The sequence below is a fragment of the Anas platyrhynchos genome, chromosome 2, assembly GCF_047663525.1.
Source record: "Anas platyrhynchos isolate ZD024472 breed Pekin duck chromosome 2, IASCAAS_PekinDuck_T2T, whole genome shotgun sequence".
Lineage (NCBI taxonomy): Eukaryota > Metazoa > Chordata > Aves > Anseriformes > Anatidae > Anas > Anas platyrhynchos.
Window position 1 is genome coordinate 12,713,857 of NC_092588.1, and position 25,314 is coordinate 12,739,170.

At 43.6% G+C, this 25,314-nt stretch overlaps 1 protein-coding gene across 1 annotated transcript; it reads left to right on the forward strand.

Moving 5' to 3' along the window:
* Nucleotides 1–4,373: 4,373 nt before the first annotated feature.
* On the forward strand, nucleotides 4,374–24,140 carry HAS2 (hyaluronan synthase 2). The gene is made up of 4 exons (XM_005019040.6): nucleotides 4,374–4,981; nucleotides 13,747–14,373; nucleotides 18,945–19,046; nucleotides 21,141–24,140. Exons 2-4 carry the CDS (start codon nucleotides 13,747–13,749, stop codon nucleotides 22,068–22,070), a joined length of 1,659 nt encoding a protein of 552 aa, XP_005019097.1. The 5' UTR covers nucleotides 4,374–4,981; the 3' UTR covers nucleotides 22,071–24,140.
* Nucleotides 24,141–25,314: the final 1,174 nt, after the last annotated feature.

The following is a 25,314-nucleotide window of genomic DNA, read 5'->3' on the forward strand; positions in this document are numbered from 1 at the left end:
ACTGTTGGAAAGTTTCAATTTTGCATGAGTGATTTCATTTTAAAGACTAGTGGTTTCCTCCAGATCCTGTCAAGTCTCACTTATAAATAATCTTGGATTTAAATGCCCAGAACATTGGTAACCTCTAAAATAGTTCTGTATATAGTGAAAGCAATCACAGCGTTCTAGGTCTTTCTGTACCCAGTCTTCAGGAGCCTCAAAAACTGCCCATGACATTTATATTAAAATCTGCATGTGGATTTTCAACTGCCATAAAATCATAACAGAGCATGATTTTGTTTTCCTTTATGCCTATATCAGTCGTAACTTTCCCACTTCCAGCAGAATCTCCTACACATGGAAATAGATGTGGAACATCTATGACTGAAATGTCAGTCCAGTTGTTCGTAGCTTTGTGGAGTTTAGGGACAGAATGGACTGCTAGATCACTTAGCCTGACAACCCCATTATGGAAATTCATTCAGTTATTCTTGTACTGGGTCCAATAACTTGCGCTGAACTAAAGTGTAGCTCCAAAACGGCATCCAGAGGATTTCAAAACATAGGAATCCACCCCTCCCCTTCATTGTTCAGGCAACTGTTAAAGAAAGCCCACTATTAGGTGCCTCATGTCTAACCTGAAAATGTCTATGCTCAACTTCTAGTTTGTCACTGTTTTATGAAAAAGATCCTTATTATATCCCATTTTCTTATTGTGAAGACAAATATGCATTGCAAACAGTTTGCTTCCTGCATTTATTTCTGATAAGGTCTGCACAGTAGCTGACCTGTAATAAAGGAGAGTGTAAATCCTTACCTTAGAGAAGATGTGAGATAAGAGCCCTTCAGCATGGATAGGCTCAGCCAATTCAGCTTCACTGAGGGACCGGCTCCATTTGTATTTTCCTGGCAGCAGTGCTACTCAGGATGCTATTTAGGTCAGTCCTGCTGACAGCAACCACTAGCTTCTGGTTTCCACCCGAGAGCATCCCCCCTTCCCCTCACCCTGAGCAGCCAGTTTGTACATGCACGTAGGAAATGGCTTTCATGCTTTGTAGTTATCTCTAACAAAGATCTGTTCACTGAAGCAATCAATTCAGTCTTGCAAACTGTGCTAGTCTTCATGTGGTAGTAAGTGAGTGTGTGTGTGTGCTTGTGTTAGGGAGAGGATTAACACATTCAAGAAAGAAGTTGATAAGAAGGTGATAAGAAAGAAGAGGCAGGAAAAATGCACATGGAGCCATCCCCTCAGGCTGAAAGAAAGCACTCAGTAGTCAGTGGAGAATGGTTAACATGCCATCAATTCATCCCCTAATTTGTTCTGTTGTCATTAATTTATTGAACCATAGGCTATGTCAAACTCCCCCCAGAATATATTTTTCTGATTTCTGTCAGGCAAACCCATTGCCTCATTAGAAAATGAAGTCAGGTTAGTTCATTAAGATTGCTCTCCTGCTGCTGGTGATCATTTACATTTGTGGCTGATAGCAACAAAGTCCCTTTTCCCCGCTTCTTGTGATTATAAATCCCAATTAGAAAACAGGATTGTTTAATAGTGGTAACCATGTAGACGTAGCATAACATATAAACATAGCTGTGATATGCTTTTGATGAAACACACATACATCCATTTTCTACCGCACTGTGTGTATTGGCATTAAAGATATCCTCTTACTTTTAATTCCTTCCTGGTACGCAAAGCTAGCTTCAGAGACCTACGTCTTTCTCGCTCTAAAAGCATGGTCACACAATGACAGCTATGGCTGAGAAGGAAGTAGCTGTGGACATGAGAGACTCACCACTCCCATTATGTCATTTGCTAAAGCAAAGTTGCAGTGTGATTTAAGTGCTGCTATTGCTGTCCCTGTAATACAAGCCGGACACGAAGATTTGTGCCTCACTGGGATCTGTCTCTTGATCCCTGTTCAAACCCAAAGAAGACATCATTATGGCAGTGGGACACTGTGAATTTTCAGAGTAATAGATGCAATCATCAGTAGAGGAGAAGTGCAGCCTTTTTAAACTATTTTTAAAATGGAATATAACGCAAAGAAATATTAGTTCAAAAGACATTTGGTTAAAACACAACAAAACAAACAACCCCAAACCAAAACATTATTTCAGAAATGATGCTAGATGTGAAGTCCCCTGTGTAGGACACAAGTGTCCCTGTACAGAGTTGGGAGGCAAACAAGTGGCCAGGAAGCCCATCAAAGTCTCACAAAAAAAGCTCTCCGAGGCACAGCTTTCTGGGGTGGCCATGTTCAGGTATGGACCTGGGCCATCTGTGTTACAATCTAATTCTCTTACCTCTGGAAGCACCAGAGAAAGTCTGATACTAGGAACCCATGCTTTAGGACTCAAACAGATGCTGATGTCTTGGTTACAACACTGTAGACATGTCTGATGGTAGCAGAGCATGGCGATTGCTCCCTGCCTACCTAAATGACCAATGCTCTATATGTTATAAGCCTGGCTGATGCTAGATATTTGGGTAGTAGGAAGGGCTAGCATGAAGAAGGGTTTTGGTAGCTCTTTTGACACCCTTGTGCCCTCTTGCCCAGCTTGGAGCAGACACGGCAATTTCACCCATACCTGAGGAGAGCCGTGCTGCATCCCGTACCAGGAGGTGCTGCAATGCTGGCCATTTGAAGGTGGTTGGACCATGGGAGTGGTGCTGTATAGGGAGGAAAATCTGAAACGGGGACATGCCTCAAAACCCTGCTAAACTTCATGCTTGCTAAGCCTTTCAAGGACACTCCAAGCCATCACAAACCAGGTTTGTTCCTAAAGCACTTGTCCTGCCTCGTCCCTGCCCAAGTGACTTGTTCATACTTTTTTGCTGCTTCCTTTGCTCAAGTGGCTATTTTTTAGCCTAGGTCAGCTCTCCTGACAGGTAGAACAGGGAAAGGGGCAGTGCAGGGGCAGGAATAAGGAGACCAAAGCAGGATGGTGAGACAGCTGCTTTTCCTGGCTCTGCCAGGCTAAAACAGCCACAAAACTGTGGCCTAAATCAGAGGCAGCCTTGTTATTTGAGGCAGACGAATTTCTCCAAGAGCTCAGCTTCCAGGCTCATCTTAAAATCTCTCAACAGCTGAGCACACCCAAAAATCTGACCAAGGTACCAGGGAAACCTCCAATGCAGGTGGCTGCCAACTTTACACCATTTGCTCAGAGAGGTTGTGGGGTCTCCTTCTCTGGAGATATCCAAACCCCACCTGGATGCCATCGTGAAAAATGTGTTAGGTGACCCTGCTCAGCAGGAGGGTTGGACCAGATGATCTCCAGGGGTCCCTGCCAACCTCGGCCACTCTGTGACTGTGTGACTGTGTGATTTACACCATTGTGGGCGACACGGGTGGTAGGGGGATGGTTGGGTCTTGGAGGTCATTTCCAACTTTACTGATTCTATGATTCTACTATTCCTCAGCGCCGAGGAGCAGACAGGAGGAGCTTTCCCACACCGGGAAGTGAAGCGGGGCGAGGAGTCACCCCTGACTTTCCCCATGGTGTCTGGACCGTCCCCATTGCGGCCTCCGCGCCCTTTGTGGGCCCTGAGGAGGCGGCGGGGCTGAGCGGCGGGCCTCCTGTCACGGCCCTGCCTCTCCTCTCACTTCAACAGTGCCACCTAGTGCCTCTTTTCGGTCATTTCAAGGGAAAATGGGGGGCTGCAGGGTTTTGAGGGAGGGCTACGAGAGAAGGAGCCCATCCGGATGAGTGCAAGCCGGCACAGCCGCGGGTGGGCTGGAGCCTGCGCTGCCCCTGCCCGGCCCCGGTTAACTGTGAGCAGGCAACAGAGCACCCAGAGAAAAGTGTTGGTGAAAAAAAACAAGAAAAGAAAAGAAAAACGACACGTTTTCCCACTTCTTGAATCGCCTAACGTGTTTCCGGGCTGGTTTTAACAAAAATGGCACGGGGGGTTAATGCCAGAGTTGGGGGGGGGGGGGGGGGGCTTCCTCAGGTTGTACTCCAGCAAATGCTTCCGAGACTGAATGGGTAAAGCAGAATTGGAAACTGCAAAGTTCATCCATTCATAGAGGCAATTCCCTTATTAATAAAAACCAGCAGCAGCTGAAGCTGTCCCAGCCGAATAGTGGCTGTGGGAGGGACAAGTCCCAGACCCCGAGCCCAGAGATGGAGAGGGGGGTGGGGGGGCTTCCCCAAAACTGCGGGGGCACGAAGAGGAAATCAGGTGGTGGCAACGTGTGTGCATTGCGTTTCTTTGCAGAATTGGCGACTTAGCTAGCTGAATTCCAGCCGCTGAATTGGTCCTTGGCTGCTGAGATCATTTCAATGGGCAGGGTTGGCTTTTTTTTTTTTTTTTTTTTTTTTTCCTCCTTACAGGAGTTCCCTCCCTCCTTCCCATCCTCCGCCTATTAAACAACTCAAGTCTCACTTGTTAAAAAGACCCCATAACGTGGAGGAGGCAGAAAAGCAGCAGCAGCAGCAGGAAAGAAAAAGACGTCTGGATAACATTACCCGTTTGCTGCTGCTGAGAAACCTCATTGAAACAGTTACTCGGTCAGCAAGGCATCACCAAAGAGACTTTATCTGATGCTCTACATCTCAAACTTTCTGCCGCTGCCTTGCAACTTCTCCAGGCTCCTGGCTAGCCGGGTTTGAAATACGATCTTCAGCTTCGACCACGAGAAACTAACTCCTAATTTATTATTTCTTTTTTTTTTTAATTATTATTATTTGAAAAAAAAAAAAAGAAATCCCACAACTTTGAACTAGAAACTGAAGCAGAAAAAGACAAATACGTTGTAATAGGGAAAACACGTGGGAGAAAATGAGCAGGACTGAATAGCCTTAAATGATTATTTTTTATTATTTTCCTTTTTAATTATTTTTTATTCCTGAGCGTCTGAATAAGTCCCTGAAAAGTGCGATTTGATCTTTTTACCTCAAACTTGGAAACTGTTCAGCGGGAGCAACGGTACGTGAGACCACACAGCTGGCTGGAGCTCCTCTATGACCAAAGGACAGAAGGACAAACAAGGTGGGTGATTTACGAGCTTTACGAGCCCCCATTTCTGTCATCTCGGCAGCAGAAGACCCTCTCCTCCCATCCCCAAGGGAGGAAGGCTGAACAGAGCCCCAGAACAGGAGCGGGGCTGGGGAAGGATCTCACCGTGCCTAGGCTACACCTATTTCAGCAATGAATAGGGCTGCAGGGATGAATGAGGTTTTCAGCTTCGACCCCCCCTCCGCATAATCCCTTTAAGATATTGCTGAGCGATACGATTTGGAAAATAACGATGATAATAATGAAGCAACAGGTTCGGAAGCCGTTCCCCAGCCCAGGTCGGCTTCTCCCCTGCCTGCAGAGGAGAGGGAGGGATGGGACGGCAGGCAGGAAAGCGAGGGGAGGCCGGGGGGAGGCGGGCTAAACCCCGCCTGGGAGCCGGAGCGGAGGGAGGGGGGAACAAACGCGATCAAGATGTCTCAGCGCGGAGCCCCCGGGGGAAGCAGGGGGGGCTGCAGCCTGCCCCCAGACCTCCCGACCCCTCCGCGCAACCCTAATTGCGGGGAACCTGGGCTGGGGTGGGGGTCGCCCCCCCGGGATGCTGCGGGGGGAGGCAGCCCCGGAGCAATATTACGGCCCCTTCCCCGCCTGGCGGGCATCTGCGGGTGCGGAGCGGAGCCCGCGACCCCTCCTTTATTTCCTCTCCTCCCCCTATTTGCCCCCCCCCCCCCCGCCCCAATCTTCACGCCCCCCTTCTCGCCCCCTCCCTCCCCCACGTGGCAAAGCGGGGGATCCCCCCCGACGCCCCGCCCACCCCTTGTGACGCACCCGGAGCCGCCCCCCCCCCATTGGCTGCGACGCGGGGCCGGGGTTCCCCCGCCGGAGGCTGCCCCCACGCCCCAGGGCTGCCCCGGGGGCTGTGCGGTGCTGCCGCCCCCCCTGCAGAGCCGGCCCCAGCCGCCTGCCCCTGCACCTGCCCCAAATTCTCAGCTCCTGGCTGCCCTGAGCCCCGCCACCCTCCTTAATGTCCTGCCAAAGGATGGAAGGGATCCTAAGGGCGGCCCCCCCTATCCCACGCACCCTCCCTGGTGGGTTTCGGCGAGCCACGATGCTTCTACGATCCCCCAACGATCCCCCAAAGCATGGGAATCCCTCATGGTCTCCTTAGGGGTTGTCTTTCCATAGGCACTCGCACACTTCCCAGCACACGCAGCGCGTAACATGGTGCCCTCGGATAGGTCAGTCTTTTTGGGTGTGATTGCGGTGAAATTTGTCCTTTTCCCCCAAAAAATGAGCCCAAGTGCAGTCCTAACCACCAAGCCTTGAGTTTTGCCTCAGCAGAACTTTATTGAAACTTTATTTCATGCTAATAAATCTATGTGCAAGGATAAAAACACCTGGGTGAAGGCTTTCTCAGTAGGAAAAACAGCTGTATGGGGTTCAGTGGGGTTTCCCTTGCTAGTTGAGCTAGCAGCAAGCTCAGCTGGTCGTATTTATGGTGTGCAAGCAAATCAGATATGTGCTTCATTTTATTACTACTCAAGGTTAATGTATAAAGCAGCAAATTACCCTTGCATTCAGTGTAGGAGGACTTGACTAAATCAAACACGATATTACCTGTGCTCGATAAACAAATTATAAGATAATGAGCTATGAACATCAAATAAATATTTACTTGCCGGACTGAGACATGGAGTAGTCCGTTTTGTGCCAAAAGCATCTGTGGACCTCAGAACCGGTAACCAGGAAACTGAAACCAGAATATTTTTACCTGCAATCTAAAATATCTCAGCACAAATATGATTAACTTCTTGGTTTTATTTCTTAGACCATTCAGTTTGGGGTTTTGGGCTTTCTTTTGGTCAATTTAATCAGCATATCACTGTCTACATTAGGGACAAATCCACCTAGCAGTTACTCAGACCTATCAGAGACTAAATTTGGGCACTTTAGGGGGAAACATACACTGAGAAGACAGGAGGCTCTTGATTTGCTGATCAAAGCCTGTGCATACAGATACAGTTTACCATCATTACTAACCCCGTTCTTTAAACCTAACCCCAGAGTTAATTTTAGTCTTATGTGAGCCCTTTCCAGAAGATCAATGGCATGACAAAATCTGGAAGTGATAAATAACCAAAAGTACCAGATATGGTAACTCTGCTGTAGTAAAGATGTACAGATGTAACATAATTTTTCAGTTTCCTCTCTGTGGGCTGTAAAGGAGAAGAGGGTGTCTGGGCAGCTATTTTATGCTTATAATTAATGTGTACCTGGAATCATTTGTACTTCAAAGATAAAGGATTTACTTTGCTGCCAAAATAAGGCTAAATGTTTCTAAATATTGGATGAAGATTCATAACACTCAGACAATGTTTGTGTATAAACACAGAGTATATGTGTATAAGGCCACATACAACGTGTGCACGCACATGCACACTTGCACTCAAATGCACGGTTATTCCAGCAGCTGGTCTGTAGAAACCACTGCTATTATTCTCACAAGGAAGGATTTTTTTCATGCATATAAAAGCTGTGTGCAAAGCAGCCCTCAGTAGCTGCATGCACATATACTCACATGTGTCAGCTCTTGTGTTGCCAACATCAGTGATCTCAGGCACCCTGCGGAGTACGAGTTGCATGTTTCCTACAGACACAATCCTAAATCTACATTCTGATGAATATAGGAAAGGAAGTGGCCTGGTTGTTTTGTTTGTTTTTTTGTTTTGGTTTTAGGAAAAATAGTTATGTGGAAATTGGGAACTGGTGGGTCCCATGTGACACCAGAGAGAGTAACACTACAGGTATCAGTAGCCTCAGCCTTATGAAGAGTACTGTAGACCTCCAAGAGCCTCCAGCGTGGTCACTATTCCCATTCTACAGGAGGTGAAGCTGAGGCAGAAAGAGGTGAATTCACCTGCCTAAGGTCACCCAGCAGGTGAATGGCAGTACTAGGAACAAAATCCCAGTCATCCAGGTCCTGGTCCATGCTCTCTGATTCCCTCACGTAAGAAAGGCAGGGCTTAAGCAATGACCAATCTGTCAACATTCAGAAGAGAGATTAATCTATATAATAAATATTTCCAATGTATGGATACATTTTCATTGTGAATACTCCAGAAACAACAGCTCCACAGAGAAAGTTAGGTTTATTTATTTCTTTATGCCTGCCTTACAGAATTGGAAGACAAATTTTCCACTGGTTTCCCTCTTCAGCAAAATACTTAAGTGCGCACTTATCTTTAATGGCACGCTTACATGCTTTGCTGAATCCAAAGCCTCAGCACTAGGGCTCAGAGGACCATGACTAGCAGACACTCAAGAATTCAGCTTCTATGTAAAGATGAGACACTTTCAAACATTTTCAGTGCTCAGCACTTCCGATTGCAACAAAGATTTGCACAGAAGACTGATGGGCAGATGTTATACATGGAGTTGGTCTGTAATATTTTAGCTTGAATCAGGATTGTGCTATTGAAGCCAATGCTACAGTTCCCCTCCCCTTGCTTTGGTTTGTGATGCAAAGTGACACGGAGCACATGATGCATTCCTCTTGAATGAAACTAATTGCAAGATGCACCGCTAGAGCAGACTGTTCAGGGTTTGCAGTCTTGGGTCTGACTAAACTTGGTTCGGAGTAAAATCAGAAACATATGGAAAGTGGAAGTTAGGCCCTTAGCACCCCTTGCTCTTTTTTGCAGGTCTGTCCCTGTAGTATTGCTGATATGGCCATAGCTCTATGTGTCTAGAGAGAGGCACAGCTCTTTTGAACCCTTAGAGATGAAGGGGTTGAAATAATCACACTTGTGATTGAACATTTATTGCTGTCTCGTGGACCATAATGACCTTTGCACTATAAAGTTTTTGTTTGTTTTTAATATATTCAGAACTTTTGGAGTTAGTAAGTGATAATTCTTTCAAACAATCTTCCAAACCATTTCTTTTTATGTATGAGCTTCCTGAGTCTCCCTCTCTTGCTTGTTTGTTTGTTCATTTGTTTTTTGATCTTCTGAGGGAAAGCAAGCCAGAACATACCAATACATTTGAGTGCTGTATATGAGAGACACCTTCTTAAACAGATGATGAAGTGAGCTGCATCCCATGTATTGCAAGAAAACCTGATTTCATTTTAACCTTTTATCAGTCAGCAGTTCCCAGTTCAGTATTAGCAGATGCAGGGGTCCACCTGACTGCATCCTTAGTCCTCAGAGCAGCTACACATTGGCTGGCACAGAATAAATGAACAGAGTGCAGAAAGTATTGATGTGTTCAGATACCACTACACAAAGATTTTCTAGATATGAATTTCCCCTTATTCTATTTATTACTCTTTTGAAGTATTGGCAATGAGTGCAAAGGAAGTACTGTTTTTGTTAGGTTGATTGTTTGTTTGTTTTTTTTTTTTTTTTTTTTTTTTTTTTTTTTTTTCCTGAGTAAATACGCAGTACAAATCCGGGCATTAGATCCTGCTGTATTTCAGTCAAATATCTGTATCTTAGGAAGGTTAGACCTATGTAGCTAAATATTTTCCAGAATAGAGAGAGTTCAAGTGTATTTTGCTATGCTCATCTGATTTGGGATCTAAGGCAATATTCAGCTTGCGAAAGGGCTGTGATCTTTAGTGTTAGATTTAGTCCCTCAGTTACTATGTACAAGGTAGATATCAGTCAACTCCTTGTTAATCTGGAAGTTTTAATGAAAATAATGCTAGAAGACTTCAGCTTTAAGTTGACAGATGTTAATAGTAATGTAGAGTAAGTTCTTCCTCAACATAAGTGTGGCAAAATAAAAATACTCTTTATGTGCATTTATCAGGTTACCAGAATAGACACTAAATAATTCAGTAGGAGGACTCTGTTGCCAAGTACCTGCAAGGGTTTCTTTCTTGGCCATGCTCTTTCATAGGAGTCTCCAAACACAGGCACATATGTTCATTGCCTCCTCCTGTACAGTCACTACAAGACATGTATATACTTGGGCTGCTTGGTGAATCAAAGTCTGTGTCATTAAATCAGCAACAGCCTACACAGCATTGGCATTGAGCAAACTGCTTTCACATTTCTTTTCTACTAGGTGAGCTGTTAAGCACTGACTGACCAGCTCCATTCATGAAAATAAACAGCTGCAAGATGATAAATTGCTCAGTAGTAGACTTTGAAGCCTCTCTACGTTCACTTGTCATGTGTGCACAAACCTTGGCCCTGTGCTGGATGCTGTGTTAAAGCTTGTACTGGGTTCAGCACTGCAGGGTTAGATGGAGGTGCCTGTAAAGGGTTCAGGTGCCTGAACTACGGAGTAGGATTAGCAGTCCTGTCTCAGGCTTCCCATACACTACATGGGAGACATATGCACCTCCAAAGGAGCCTCACATGGTGCCCTGGGTAGAGCATTCTTGAATCTTCAACCTTATTGGCCCCTGGAAATGTCATTCACTGACATAAAACAATGGAGCATCTGACCTCTTCCAGGGCTGAATAGCTTTCACTTTAAAGAATAATAAGAAAGAAAGAATGTTGCAGGTGCTATCTTCTTCGTCTGAGCTGATTAAAAAACCCAGTCTGAAAGTGCAAGATTCAGTTTTGACTCCAGAGACAGTAACCCACCAACTCACCTTTCCACCAGGCCAGGAGTTCTGTCTTCCTCTCTCCAGCACCTGCTCCCACGTAGCAGCAGTTCCGTGCCCCTACAGAAATGACCTGCTATCATTTTTGTTGGTCCAGGAATATGGGACTAGCTGCAGGTCCTCCATCTGCACCACCTCATCCCCAGTCCATGTAGGGGTGTTCACATTTTTTTTATTCTTTTATTTGTTTAAAAGTGCTGCAGGGCCTGTTCTTTGGGTCATCCTTACTGAGTTAAATCCCTCAAAGAACTGGAAACCCAGTGGGCTGAGGCATAAAAGACTGAGCTGGGCTGACCATACGAGGTGTGAGCTGTTGAACTGCTGTGGTGATGGCAACATTGAAGATAAGCGTTACATTTTGCTGAAAAAGTATTGCTAGCACTTGGAAAGAGTGATTATCTAGGAAATGATTGAAAAATAATCATGGCTTTGAAAATGAATACAGGTGTTTGTCCCTTACCAAGCACTTGACATTTGCATCTTGACTCAGCATGGCGTTATCTTAGGTGTACGGTGTTCAGAAGCAGTAGTGTGCACTGATAATACTTGATTCTGGCTTTATGTGACAAGATCAGAAAAATTTTGACTGATGTGTTACTACAGATGCCCTTTTACACTTCACTGTGTTAGGCCAGACTAGTTTTTTACAACAGCACTATCTGACATTAAAATCTGATGCAGCTATTCCCTACCCTCAATGCTTCTATTTGACTCAGCAATTCAGTTTTGGCTTCAGACTCGTACAAGCATCATTTCCTTTTAACTTCTTGGCTCAATTATTGGAGAAGGGTGGAGAGGTTTTGGCTTCTTTGCTATTGTTTGGGCACGTTCAAGCTGATACAGATCAATTCTGCTGGGCATGATATCAATAGGTCACGTGCTAAAGCTTGAGAATATTGAGCAACTTTTTACAGATTTTGCCGGAGATTCAGTCAGTTAAAAGACATACATAAAACCTCCAATTGCATATACAAAGGGGAAAGTTTCTTTGATGAAAGCCAGGAATTTAGATCAAAACACTGTTTATTTTCCCAAGGTTGACAGTTAAAGGACAGAAAAAAATGCTATTTTATTAAGACCAGAAATCCATTTCTTGATCTTAAAAGAGTGGTTTTTCCGAGGGAGGGAAACTGTGCTGTAATGACAAGATCAGAGAATGCATTTCTTTTTTTTTTTCCTTTTGTGCAGAAACACTTCATAGGAAAAGAAAGAGCAATAACAAATTAATATAAAAAGAAGCGTGGTACAGTGTATAGTCAGTCAAATGTAAACGCTGCAGATCTTAATCTAAATCCGGTGAGCTATACCCATACAAGTGGTCCATTGATTTCAGTCATATAATTCCTAATGTAAGCAGACTTCAGCCCCTGCTCACTAATAGGCATTTTCTATTTCTGGCAAGAGAAGAGAAGTCGTGGACCCCAAATAGGAAAGCCTCATACAACTGCACCATTAATGAAACATTCACCTTGATGTTTCTGACCTTCTGCGTACTTGGGGGATTAATAAATACACAGGCTATTTGACTTCAAGGTAATCTAGAAGGGATCCATTACTTAATCTGTTTTCTAAAGCCTGTCTATTTTGGGCACTGGGTTTTAATTCACCTATAGTGGTGGCTCATATAAGCCATCTTTTATTAGGCTTCTTGATGACCCCTATTGTGAAAGACTTCCAGACAGGCCAGAGCAGGGTCTGGTGCTGGTGGGTGATTACAGCACCTGTCAGAGCCCAGCCATAAGTATTCAAGGAAGTCCTAGAGATAGGGTCCGATTTCTTTAACAGCGTCTCCAAATATACATTTAAGAGGCTTCCCCTTGTCTTGAAATTTAAGACCCTAAATAGCTAGTGGAAAAAAAATAGTCTTTGTAATCTCAGACTTGGTGCTCGCCTGGTTTATTTTTATTTTGTAATACATTCTGCGTTGACAATTTCTTTTTTCTTCCAAGCCTGTAACATCTCAGATAGAAATATGATTGTTGACAGCTATGCTGCTGCAGCTTGGTAGTATTTTTTCACAACGTTTCACAAGAAAGAGTTAAAAACATATATGATGTAAGGAAGTGCTGTTCCAGCTTCAGTTTTGGCCAACAGATGATGAAACAAACATTATCAGGCAGGATGTTAGCAGAAGGGAAAATATGAATAACAGTAAGAAAACACAAATATTAAGTCCATCACCCTAAGAGGCCCTAATTCAGCAAAATATTCGAGCATGTGCTTCAGACTCTTTGGTTTATGATGTACTTACTAGGTTAGCCTTGAACAGACATTATCCATTTTATGTCCCTAAGGTCAAAGGTCATCAAACATCATTGACTTTTCTGTAGTTATGACAAAGTTGTTGCTCATCCATGGCCTAGAGCTTAGGCTGGAAGATCTTACAGTCAGGTAACCTACATATGCAGAAGCTGTCAGAATCAGCTGGTTATCTGATGAATTTTAAGTCCAGGGTGAAACCTTGGCTCTGTTAAATTAATGTGTACTTTTTCCACAGACCTAATCTCCGTCAGGCTTTAGCCATGCTCACAGATGTGTATATCTATGCACACAAATGTATGAATAACACATTTTTGCAACGGTATTGAGAAGACCTTTTAAAGCAGATGTCTGATTATATAAATACAAATTACAAATATAGTCAGACATCTGTCTAAAAATTATAAAGATATTCAGGCATCTGTTTTAAGAATGTGTTTCCAATATTTTTGCAAGCATAAGTAAGCGACAGAAGTGATTCAGGGTGGGGGGATGCAGTCATGACATGGTTGGGGGTGAGTAGAGGCTGCGCAGACGTTCAGCTGTTCCTTCCACCCATGGCCATATGAAGTGAGTAGTGGCCTGAAAGGCCCTTAATATGACAGCGTGTCTCATTCAGCAAGTCACAGTTGCCAAAATAAGACCCTGACACAGACAACACTTAATGTGAGGACATTAAGAATAGTAGAAAACCTCCCTGGTACTTCAAGGTATATGTGACTCTTACTTTATGTGGAGGAAATACTGTAAAGGGAATAAGATGTAAGCTGAGCAGGTGATGCTGTAAGTCCATGACACAACCAGAAGCATGAGGTGCATCTGTTGGTACTGAGCTTGTTGTCGTCACATGCACCTCTGACAAGGTCTTGTAGTGGGAAGTGGTAGCTCTGCTAACAGTTTCCATGCTTCTTTGCAGATGTATTGTGAGAGGTTTATATGTATCCTGAGAATACTTGGAACCACACTCTTCGGGGTGTCCCTCCTGCTGGGAATCACCGCTGCTTACATTGTGGGCTACCAGTTCATCCAAACAGACAACTACTACTTCTCCTTCGGACTCTATGGTGCTATCCTGGCATCACATCTCATCATCCAAAGCCTGTTTGCCTTCCTAGAGCACAGGAAAATGAAGCGGTCGTTAGAGACTCCAATCAAGCTGAATAAAACAGTTGCCCTTTGTATTGCTGCCTATCAAGAGGATCCTGACTACTTAAGAAAATGTTTACTTTCTGTGAAAAGATTGACCTACCCTGGAATTAAAGTTGTTATGGTAATTGATGGGAACTCAGAAGATGACATTTACATGATGGACATTTTCACTGAAATCATGGGTAGGGACAAATCTGCCACTTATATTTGGAATAATAACTTCCACGACAAAGGGCCAGGTGAGACAGAGGAGTCTCACAGAGAGAGCATACAGCACGTATCTCAACTGGTCCTGTCCAACAAAAGTGTTTGCATCATGCAGAAATGGGGTGGAAAAAGAGAAGTAATGTACACAGCATTCAAAGCACTGGGGAGAAGCGTGGATTATGTACAGGTAGGTATTAAAGCACTAGATCGGTGCCAATTCAAACACACTTTGAAAGAAAGCAGCTTTTGTATATTTTGTGCTGCATGTTAGAGGCCATCCTAGTCCCTGATGAACACAGTGCTCCTTTCAGTCTATTTGGAAACAGCTTGACCGTTAAAAGTGTATTTTGCTACCTTTTAAAATGGTCAGCCTATCTGTGAATATGTTAAATCTGTGCACCAGCTACTGGAGAAATCTGAAAAACATCCTCAGACTTCAGTCGTGCTCCCTCATCACAGTGGTTTTGCTTCAGGCAAAGCCAGTGGCCTCCTGAAGAGCCCTCCTCGGCTCCTGTAAGTCAAGGTCTCGGGTAAGGTTTTATTTCGTGAGGATATTAGCAGCCCTACATGCAAGCAGACAGACAAGTTTTTGGTGGCACTAGGGAATATCTCAGTGGTGGAGTCTGTAAAAAAGATGGGGATATGCTGAGGTCCTTGAAGGCTGTGCAGAGCATTTAATAAAAGGGTGAATGTGCAGTCTTGAAAGAAAGATTTCTTCAGCTAAAGCCTGAAGGAGCTTTTGCTTCATCACTTACAGCTGCATTACCTCACTCACCGCGACTTGGCCTTTAAAGCCCTTATGACACTATTCACTTAAAAATGAATTAGGCTGGGTCCTCTCTCCTGGTTTCCAAAGCAGCAGAGACACATTTCTTTCCAGCTGCCTTGGATCCCATGAAAGATTTTCTATGTTTGTGCCTTACACATGGAAGCACTCCTCGCTCCTGCAAACAGCCCTGCAGAATGCCGGAGGCCGTGTGTGGAGGGAGGTACGTAGGGCCAGGCCAGATCCTGGGGATCATTAGTTGCATATCAACATCTGTGAGGTTCATTTGACTAAATCCCACTGATTATTAATTAGATGGTCTTCCTAATTAATCACACTCAGCCTTTCCTGCCTTCTCCTGACCTCAGAACATTGCTTTGCCTGCAGAAGCCTCCTCTGGTGGGGCAGCAGAGACAGTCTCCCTTGGCTTGGGGTGGCTGCATGTGTTTCTGGGGTTGATTCTGAGCCTTGTGCAGTTGTGTGTGCACTCCACACAGCATGGTGTCCACGGGGCACAGAAAGGCAGCAAATCCTCCATGCACAGGAGAGGCAGAAAGCAAAGAGTGCCAGAGCCACCCTGTTTTCAGAGCTTTAAGAGTTATCAGAGGTTTAAGAGAAAGGAAAAGATTTAAAGCCCATCCCCAAGCACTTACAAAACTTAAACTGATTTATTCTCCGAAAACAATGGGCTTAAATTCTCCATTGTCTGCACTTTGGTTTTTGTGCTGTGAGGGACTGTGATGGGATAAAAAATGCTGTTTTTCTGCATTAGCATGGTTTTATAATCACTTCACACAAAAGTATCATATTGCAGAGAGAGAAGGCAGAGAGGAAACAGATTCAAGACAACTTTCCTCCCTCTTGCATTTGTTCAGAGAACCTGGAAAAAGTGTTTCTATTTCAACAGTCATACCATAAACTGAGAAAATGGAAGAGAAGTTTCTGGTCTTTCAGTCAATTAACACTTCTGACCTGACTCAGAAGTCCTGATGAACGTGTCAGGGGCTGTAATGCTGCTGTAAGCAGCCACCAAAGGCTGCGCTGATGATTGATGTCACAGCCACATCTACATTATAAGAGCACCATCTTGGTGGCCCTGGCTGGCCACAGTCTTGATGTAATGCAGGTAACATGTGGCTCTGTTTTATGAATGAATGAAGGCTGAGATTTTCCACATGGTTCTTTAGGGGGTATCCACAGTGAATTACTTTAAACAGGCCCAGCACTTTAAGGGCTGAGCAATCTTTGTCGATGATCAACCACTTTACAAAGTGGAGCAGTCAGCACGAGTGCTCACCCCTGACACTGTGCACTGGGGGCCTCGCGGTCCTTAAACACACCTCAGGGCTATGGGCAGGCGGTCATAAAGCAGGCTGGCTACCACAGATAACCAAGCTGTTGCTCATTAGTGGAGACTCACTAAATACCTGAAATCACTCGGGAGGCTTTACTTCCCTCCTGGAGAAGGTTAGGAGGGTGAAAGTAATTCTGTAGATGAGTTAAACTGGGAGACATCATCAGCACAGAGTTAGCTGGTACAATCAGGGTGCAGCTCAGCTTGTCTGGATGCAGGTACTTATGTGGGCCATCCAGCACAGCCTGAGCCCCCTGGAGCAGCTTGGTTAAACCACCACTGGTTGTAGCAAGCATCTGAACAGCTTAGCTCAGGGCTGGAGGCTATAGTATGCAAGGCCAAGCGTCCCTTTCATGCAACTCTGTGACCCACGGCAGTAATTTCTAGGTCACCCTGCCCTTATGTGGAAAGATGGCAAATTGGCTCGTGGGCTGTGCCGGGCCAGCCCTGGCTGGCCAGCCCTTGGTGTGTTTCATTCACGTTCCTAAGTTGCTTTTCTCAGGGCATGTCCTCTTTTCACCTAGAAAAACCTCATTCAGAGGGAAAATGACAGCTTGTCCCAGGAATGCAGACATGTCCACTGTGCTGGCATGGCCAGGACACATGCTGGTCATTTGTAAATAAATCCAGTGTTTTCAGGATTCCTCATCCTGTCTTAGTGGTGTTGCTCGTGGCAGATTTCTCTGCTATAGATAAATGTATCTGATGGGTGGAGGCTGCTCAGCCTTACGGAGTGACAGGCACAGGAAGGAAAGCCAAGGAAATGAGGAGCGGCCTGACCCCATTCAACCACTCACGGTCACAAAAATGGGACCAAGTATCACTGCCTGAGCCCTGGGTGCCAGCAAACTGCAAATTCATGATGCAAAGCACTCTGTGACAGGTCTGTCCAGAAAGTCCCAGACAGAAATACAGGCACCCTTTCTTCCTTTTATAAGAACTGCTCTGCTCCCTTTCCATCACCAAGTGCTGCCACTGCTGACAGCTTCCCACCAAAGCTGGAGGAACACATTGGCCAGGTTACAAAGGTGCTTCCCGGGCTGAGTCCTCCAAGGAAAGGAGCTGGATGCTCTGAGTTAGCAGGAGCTGGAGATGCTTGTGGCTTTTCTCCTGACATAAATATGTGAGTTCTCATCAGCTTTCTCCTTTCAGCCCCCTCCAAGAGAGCGTGGAGAGGAAGCATTTTGGCAGATGCTCAGCTGCATCACGAGCTGAGCAGCCTGGTTATCCCGGGTAACCTCCCAGCTCAAGTCTGGCCCATAACAGAGTCTCTAAAACCTCTCCTCCCATTTGCAGAACAGAAATGAAAATTTCAGCTCCCCTAGAGCAGGGGTGCTTAGGCTGAATTTAAAGGTTGGATGACAGGACACCAAAATTAGGATTTCTGATCTGATGCCTCACCAGGATTTGACTTAAGAGGCTATTCATACAGAGCCATTGACTTCTGCCCCTACCGTTCCCATCTGAAATCACAGAAATCCAAACTGTGGATAAACTGAAAAGAGGAGGAGAATTTGTAGGGCAGGGTCTGGCTGGCCAGAGGAGTGTTTGTGGGACAGCCTCCTCTGCTCAGGCCTCTGAGCTTCAGTGAAACGAGCTTACAGGCGATCAGGACACCTCTTTCAGCAGCAGCCGGGAGAAGGAGGCACCCGCTTGTTTTAAACAGGCTGCAGCCCATGTCGTTTGCCTTGGAGCAAAGGAAAGCAGCGCCAGCTGCCTTGCAGACTGGCCAGCCTGTCTGAGCCCTCCTCCTACTCTCCGGGGGAAAGCCAAGTCCTAATGTACACAGTGTCTAGTTGACTAGGAGTATTTGTGTGGTTGAAACGCCTTGTGTGTGTCATCTATTTTTGCCCTGGTCTAATGGAGTACTGCATTTTGGGACTCACTCCTCTAGTCTTACTTATATATATTTTGTATGAATGCTGGAGCAAAATAGCAAATAATTTCTGTATATCAAATGTCAAATCCCTGTACTACTAATAACACACCATGCATCTAAATCTAAAAATAAGTTTGTTCTGTAATCCAAAATGCGTATCTTAAATGAATTACTAAATCCTTCTGCAAATGAGAGAACTATTAGGTTTCTTTCCAGACTCCTAGCTGTTTTTTTTTCTTTTTCCTTTATTTTATTTTTATTTTTATTTTTATTTTTTATTTTTATTTTTTTCTTAAACAAGCATCTGGAATTTAACTCCTCACTCCTTCTCTCTTATGGTAGCGGGAAACATTTGACTAGGGTGCTAAACTATGCAGCCAATTCGGGGAAACCCTATGTCAGGGCTCAGCAGGAATCTGCAACACACCCACGAACATTGTCTTGCTCTGCAGTGCTCCATCTCTGAGAGCATATCTCTTATTCAAAGCAGCCAGCCCAATGTGCCAGTAAAACAAATAGAGCTGATACAGAAGAGAGGATTGTTTGCATGCACAACCCTAACAAGCACTCTGTTTCATTCAGCACCGCTCCCTGCTGCCTGATACAAACGGCCTTTAAGAAGTGTCAATGCAGACTCCAAAGAGAGATTTAATTGCATTCAGGAGAATATGCATATAGAGTTACTTATCACTCAAGTGATTTTTATTCTCTTTTCTAGTGTACTCCTTAACCCATTTTTGTTCTTTGTCTTTCTTTTAGGTCTGTGATTCAGATACAGTACTTGATCCAGCCTCATCAGTGGAAATGGTAAAGGTTTTAGAGGAAGATCCAATGGTTGGAGGAGTTGGAGGTGATGTGCAGGTGAGTACAACGATTTTCAGATTAACAGGGGGATTTCAATGATTATTTGCATTGCAACACTATTCCCTGCCTGGAATACACTGAATACACTGTGGTACCATCACAGAGGCTCTTATGAGACCTTAACTTTTCTATCTGTTGAACAGAAACCCTAATTCTCAGGTATGAGCACTGTATAGTTTTAACACCCATAGATAGCAGACAAGTATTACTCTTCTCCATATGTGTGAAAAATGGGACACTGGGACTGCCAGGGCTGTTGCAGCGTCTTTGAGTATCTGAGTATGACTGTTTGGTCAAGGTGCCACAGAGAATCAGGGGTGACCTTATCGCTCTTTATAAGCACATTAAAGGAGGCTGTAGTGAGGTGGGGGTTGGTCTATTCTCCCATGTGCCTGGTGACAGGACAAGGGGGAATGGGCTAAAGTTGCACCAGAGGTGTTTTAGGTTGGATATTAGGAAGAACTTCTTTACTGAGGGGGTTGTAAGTCATTGGAATGGGCTGCCCAGGGAAGTGGTGGAGTCACCATCCCTGGAGGTCTTTAAAAGACGTTTAGATGTTGAACTTAGTGATATGGTTTAGTAGAGGACTTGTTAGTGTTAGGTCAAAGGTTGGACTCGATGATCTTGAGGTTTCTTCCAACCTAGACAATTCTGTGATTCTGTGAAAATCTTTAGGGCAATAGGAAACAGAGAATAGGTCTCCCAAAGCCAAATCCATCACCCCAAGCACTTTAATTATGTTACTCTTTGCAGCCAAGATTGTCACAAATAAAAACTCTTTTTTTTTTTTTTTTTTTTTTGAAATGCAGTGCACTTTGCACTCTGTGTACTGTTGGGTTTCCTCAGCACCTCTGTCAGGCAGGACAATGCACAGCTCCAAAGTCAGCCCAGCTCCACTTCTGAGAGGATTTCCAGCCTTGATGAGTCTGGCTGACAACCACAGCAAAAGGCTGTTCATTCCTTTTAACACAATTGCTTCTGCTACAAGTTTTAAAGAAAAATGCATATGAATATGTCAATTGGCCTTGGGATTGGCTCCTTGTACTCAGTCGGGCTTTTATGTGAGACAGAGAAAGGGCTATCTATATAGGCAGGCACTTACTGATGAATGCCCCAGTGGTCAGAAGTATTTCAGGCATGTGGCTCTTAATTCCAGAAATTAAGATTCCCACAGAAGCTTGAATATCTTTGTGGCTCTGGTCTGGCCACAAAATAAATATCACACGTTTCCTTACACATGTGAGACACTAGGCACGTGTGGAGGGAGTTCAGCTATGACATAAGTGCATAGTTAATAAGCACCTGCAGAAAGATGTGGGAAGAACATTTATCCTCTGGGAGGAAAGGAAGCAAAATGAAGACTCTGGCCTTTCTTTGTCTCAACTCACTTCTCAGCATACGCCAAATAAATCTGAGACAGTCTCGAGCTCATCCCTAAGTCCTGCTGCTTCTAAAACATTCTGTAATGAAGTTGAAACAGAGACAAGATGGCCTCCAGACATGACACAAATTGGGGCCATCCTGGAGGGCCTAAAGTCACATAGTCCAGGATCAAACATCTAGGGCAAGCTTTATAAGGCCAAAAATGTAGGCCAAAGACAATGTGCTTAGCCTCTCATACCCCAGCATAGCTTTAGGAGGGCTGGAAGAAGTCTTGACAGAGCAAAAGCTGTACACAGAGGCAAAGCTGGGGAAAGAGCTACTCCGCCACAGGCTGGGAAGCAGGAGGCCACATCGTGGACTCTGCCATATCCTCAAGGGAGACGCCAAGTCCAGCAGCAGGTCCTTGACTGGGGGTGAAGAGAAAGGAAAAACGAGCCAGGAAAGAAGTTGTGGAGAAGAGGCAAGATTGTGAGAAAAGAATGATCATTTAGGTGGAACAGGTTCTTGAAGGCCTCACCATGCCTTTCCTGTCAGTGTCCAGGACTGTATAGGTAACTCCTGGATTTGGCGCAAGTTGGACAGAGGAGTAAGGTTTCCCCTATATTTTGGCTAACAGTATTCTAGTCTCTACAAATTCCTTATTGATCCAATGTGTATATTTTCTTTCTCAAGAGCTCGTCTAAAATGCAAACTTTTTGTATTTCGCAGATTTTGAACAAGTATGATTCCTGGATCTCCTTTCTAAGCAGCGTGAGATACTGGATGGCATTTAACATAGAAAGAGCCTGTCAGTCCTATTTTGGCTGTGTACAGTGCATCAGTGGACCTCTGGGAATGTACAGAAACTCTTTACTCCATGAATTCCTGGAAGATTGGTACAATCAAGAATTTATGGGCTCCCAGTGCAGCTTTGGAGATGACAGGCATCTAACTAACAGAGTGCTAAGTCTGGGCTATGCAACAAAATACACAGCTAGATCCAAGTGCCTTACCGAAACACCGATAGAGTATCTCAGGTGGCTGAATCAGCAGACCCGCTGGAGTAAATCGTACTTTAGAGAGTGGCTCTATAATGCAATGTGGTTCCACAAGCACCATTTGTGGATGACCTATGAAGCTGTAATCACTGGATTCTTTCCTTTCTTCCTTATCGCCACAGTCATTCAGCTCTTCTACAGGGGAAAAATTTGGAACATCCTCCTTTTCTTGTTGACAGTTCAGTTAGTGGGCCTGATAAAGTCTTCCTTTGCCAGCTTCCTTAGGGGCAACATTGTCATGGTTTTCATGTCACTCTACTCAGTGTTGTATATGTCAAGTTTACTGCCAGCAAAGATATTTGCAATTGCCACGATAAACAAAGCAGGGTGGGGCACATCAGGAAGAAAAACCATTGTAGTTAATTTTATAGGACTTATTCCAGTCTCCATTTGGTTTACAATCCTCCTAGGTGGCGTAATTTTCACTATCTACAAGGAATCAAAAAAGCCATTCTCTGAGTCAAAACAGACAGTTCTCATCATTGGCACAATCCTCTATGCATGTTACTGGATTATGCTGTTGACTTTGTACTTGGTTCTTATCACCAAATGTGGCAGGCGGAAGAAAGAGCAACACTATGACATGGTGCTAGACGTATGATTTTTCTGTGGGAAGTTACCCAGAGAGTTTTAAAGCAACCCAACGACCTTGTAGTATCTGTGGCATCAGATGGATGTTGCCAAGGGAAATGGATCGCTGCTGCTGGGAATAGGACATTTGTATTCCTCTGGGTTCATTTTCATCCTGCCAAAGTAAGAAAAAATAACAGAAACAAGAACAATAGAAAATGATTTTTTTATTTTTTTTTTCCAAGGGGGGAAAAAAGCCAAACACACAGTTTCGACCTGTTCACAAGAAAATGGGAGAACTTTTATGTTTATGCACTTTTCTATTGTGCATCTGCCTGACAGTGTTACGTTCTATATACCTCACTGGTCATGCTTATGTGTGTGGACAGGAAGGAAAGGAGTTTGGAGAATCAAGAAAATGATCTTACAACCCCTTACAACCTAATTTATGAACTTCTTTTTTTTATAGTTCTGTTTATAGGAAGGGTCTTTTGTGTTAGGCTGCCAAATGTAATGCCAAAGGTAAATTTTAAGAGGCCATTGGCTGAGCTGTATTTTTATATTATTGTATTATTTGTGTGTGTGTATTTTTAAGCCTTTTTTTTTTTTTAAATCACATATTTTATATTTTACTATCTGCCAAAAAAAGTTGCCTCCCCAACAGTTTGTTCTTTAGCCTCTTTAAATACATTTGGGATAAAAAAATCATAATTCCTTCCCAAAAATTTATGCTGATTTGGTATTGTTCATAATAGAAAGAATAAAAAGTCTCTCTGCATTTTTGCAACTGCTGAATGGTTATTTCTGTGAAAAAGTATTTAAATATGCTCTTTGAAGACATTTACTAGAAAAGGCCCAACATTGTCAGTTTTCAAATACAAGCATATTTGTGCATAAAAAAAAAAAAAAAAAAAAAGGCCAAAGGGGTAGATATGTGCAATTTTGGGCTTTGTATTGTTTTGGATATCATTGTAATAGGGAAATTTGCTACTCTACTGAAAGCAATCTCTGGCATACACAATAGCCATATGGTAAACCAGGCCTCAATACTATTGCAAAAGGCATTGCTATGGGAGAGCTTCCTCTGATTTTACATGGAATCTGAGGAACCAGAACCTCTCATCTGAAGAAACATTGGACACCCAAAACTGACCTTATCAACAGTTGTAGTTGCTCATAAATTGCTGGTATCAAGCAGGACAGAATTTTTAGTTTAAAAAATGAAAGGTAAACATATCATCACTTCCAAAATGTGGGTGCCTTACTATAAAACATCTGCAGTGTCCTTCATAGAGTTTACAGACAAGATAAATGTCAGCTTCTCTAACTTGCAGTGTAATACAGACCCCTGTATTGAGCCCAGTAATGCATATTTGACTAAAGCATATCTACCTGAAAAGAAGCCAACTTTTATTAGAAAACATCAAGTCTTAGCAAATCTATAACTTCCTTGGTGCCTAACAATCCATCTTGGACATTTATTTTGGACCATGATTTTAAGAAATAATATTCAGGACTAAATCCTGCAGTCTTTCACCAGCCAAAGGAATGTGGCATTGAGCCCTAATATACTTTATAAAGAGCAACAGAAAGCCAGCTGCATACAGATATGTGCCCTTTTTAGATTCTGGTATTAAAAGCACTGTGGTAAAGCAGAAATCAGCATATGATGCTTAAAGAACTTAGAAGCATTTTCAGCTTCTTTTTTATGCAGACATGAATAGATTCTGCTGTAGAATGAACTGCACACACACTACCTTTTTTTGTCTGATTATCTTGAGGTACATGATTGCTTGAAAGTCATACTAATGTTTTGTTAATGATTGGAGAGTTGATTCATGTTGATTACAAAATAGAACAGTATTAAAAAAAAGAGCAAAAGAAATGGTAAAAAAAAAAAAAAAAAACTTGACTATGCCTTTTAACTATTTATGATGTAAGTTAAAGCTTGGGTTAACATTCAAATGTCAAATAAATCCTCTCATTCTATAAAAAGATTGAATTAATTGCCTGTATTTATTCTAGCAATTATTCAATGTACTTCCAATATAGGTTGTATAGTATAATTGTTACTTTCATAAATAAAATATTTTTGATAAGATTATGACTAATTCGTGGTGTTTCTGATCAGCACTTCTGCTCTGAAGCCATAAATCTGCACGTTTCTGAGAATGTTGTTATGGTGTCTCCAGCCTGATTTCCAAGCAGGAATGTGCCACTGAATAGCAGAGCACTTGGGGAGTGTGTGCCTCAAGGAGGCAGGGACTGGTCCCTGGTATGAGAAGTGATTTGGGGACCTCCAACAGAAGAAAGTCATTGAAAAACTAGAGGAAGTTCAGTGTAGGGCCATCATGATGGTTGGGGTTGGAGCACAGGCCTTGTGAGGAGAGGCTGAAGGAGTGAGACTGGTTCAGCTGGAGAAGGGATGGCTTTGGTGGGAAACACTTTAGATCATCTCCAATATGCGTAGGGAGGTCATCAAGGAAATGGAGCCAGGAACTTCACAGTGGTGCCTGGTGGGAAGATGAAAGTCTCTGCGTTTAAACTGAAACAAGGCTGGGTATAAACAGAAACTTCTTCCCAGTAAGGCCAGTCAGGTATTGGAGCAGGCTGCCCAGAGAGATAATGCAATCTCTGCCCTGGGAGGCCTTCAGAACAAGGCTGGATAAAGTCCTGAGACACCCGGTCTGACCTCAGAGCTGGCCCGCTTTGAGCAGGAGCTTGGGCTACAGACCTCCAAGGCTCCTTCCAGCATGAATTCTCCTGTGATCCTTTCTGAAGCAGGTGCTGACAGTCTGCTTCCTAATGATAAGTCCTACCAGACTGAAACCAATTCCCATCTCTGCTCCCCACGCCTCTTCCCTGACCCAGAGTGCAAATAGCTCGCCAGCAGCTGGTACTAAATACCCAGAAAAAGCACAGCCACTCCTATATCCCCACTGGCAATGGCAGAAGGATTGCAGGGAATAAGTCATTTCATGTTTACTGTCGTGCAAAAAATAAAATAAAATAAAGGTTGCAACAGAAAAGCAGACTGCAGAACAATTCTTAAAGAATTGTATTCCTAAATAAAAATCAATTTAATTTAGAAAAGTTCTTAAATAACATTTCCTCTGTTCGTTTTCATCTCAAAATTATTTTGTGGTATTTTCAACAACTTGCAGAATAAAATAAAATGTGTTTTTCATTAATACCAAATGTAATTGTGAGCTGTCTCACAGTTAAGAGAGAGAATAACAAAAGAAAAAATTGTGCTTAAAAAAAAAAAAATCTTA

Excerpts from the sequence above, each read along its gene's own strand:
- HAS2 (XM_005019040.6), top strand. The coding sequence starts at position 13,747 with ATGTATTGTGAGAGGTTTATATGTATCCTGAGAATACTTGGAACCACA. Across the intron at positions 14,374-18,944 it reads GAAGCGTGGATTATGTACAG|GTCTGTGATTCAGATACAGT; the intron begins GTAGGTATTAAA and ends TCTTTCTTTTAG. Across the intron at positions 19,047-21,140 it reads GAGTTGGAGGTGATGTGCAG|ATTTTGAACAAGTATGATTC; the intron begins GTGAGTACAACG and ends TGTATTTCGCAG.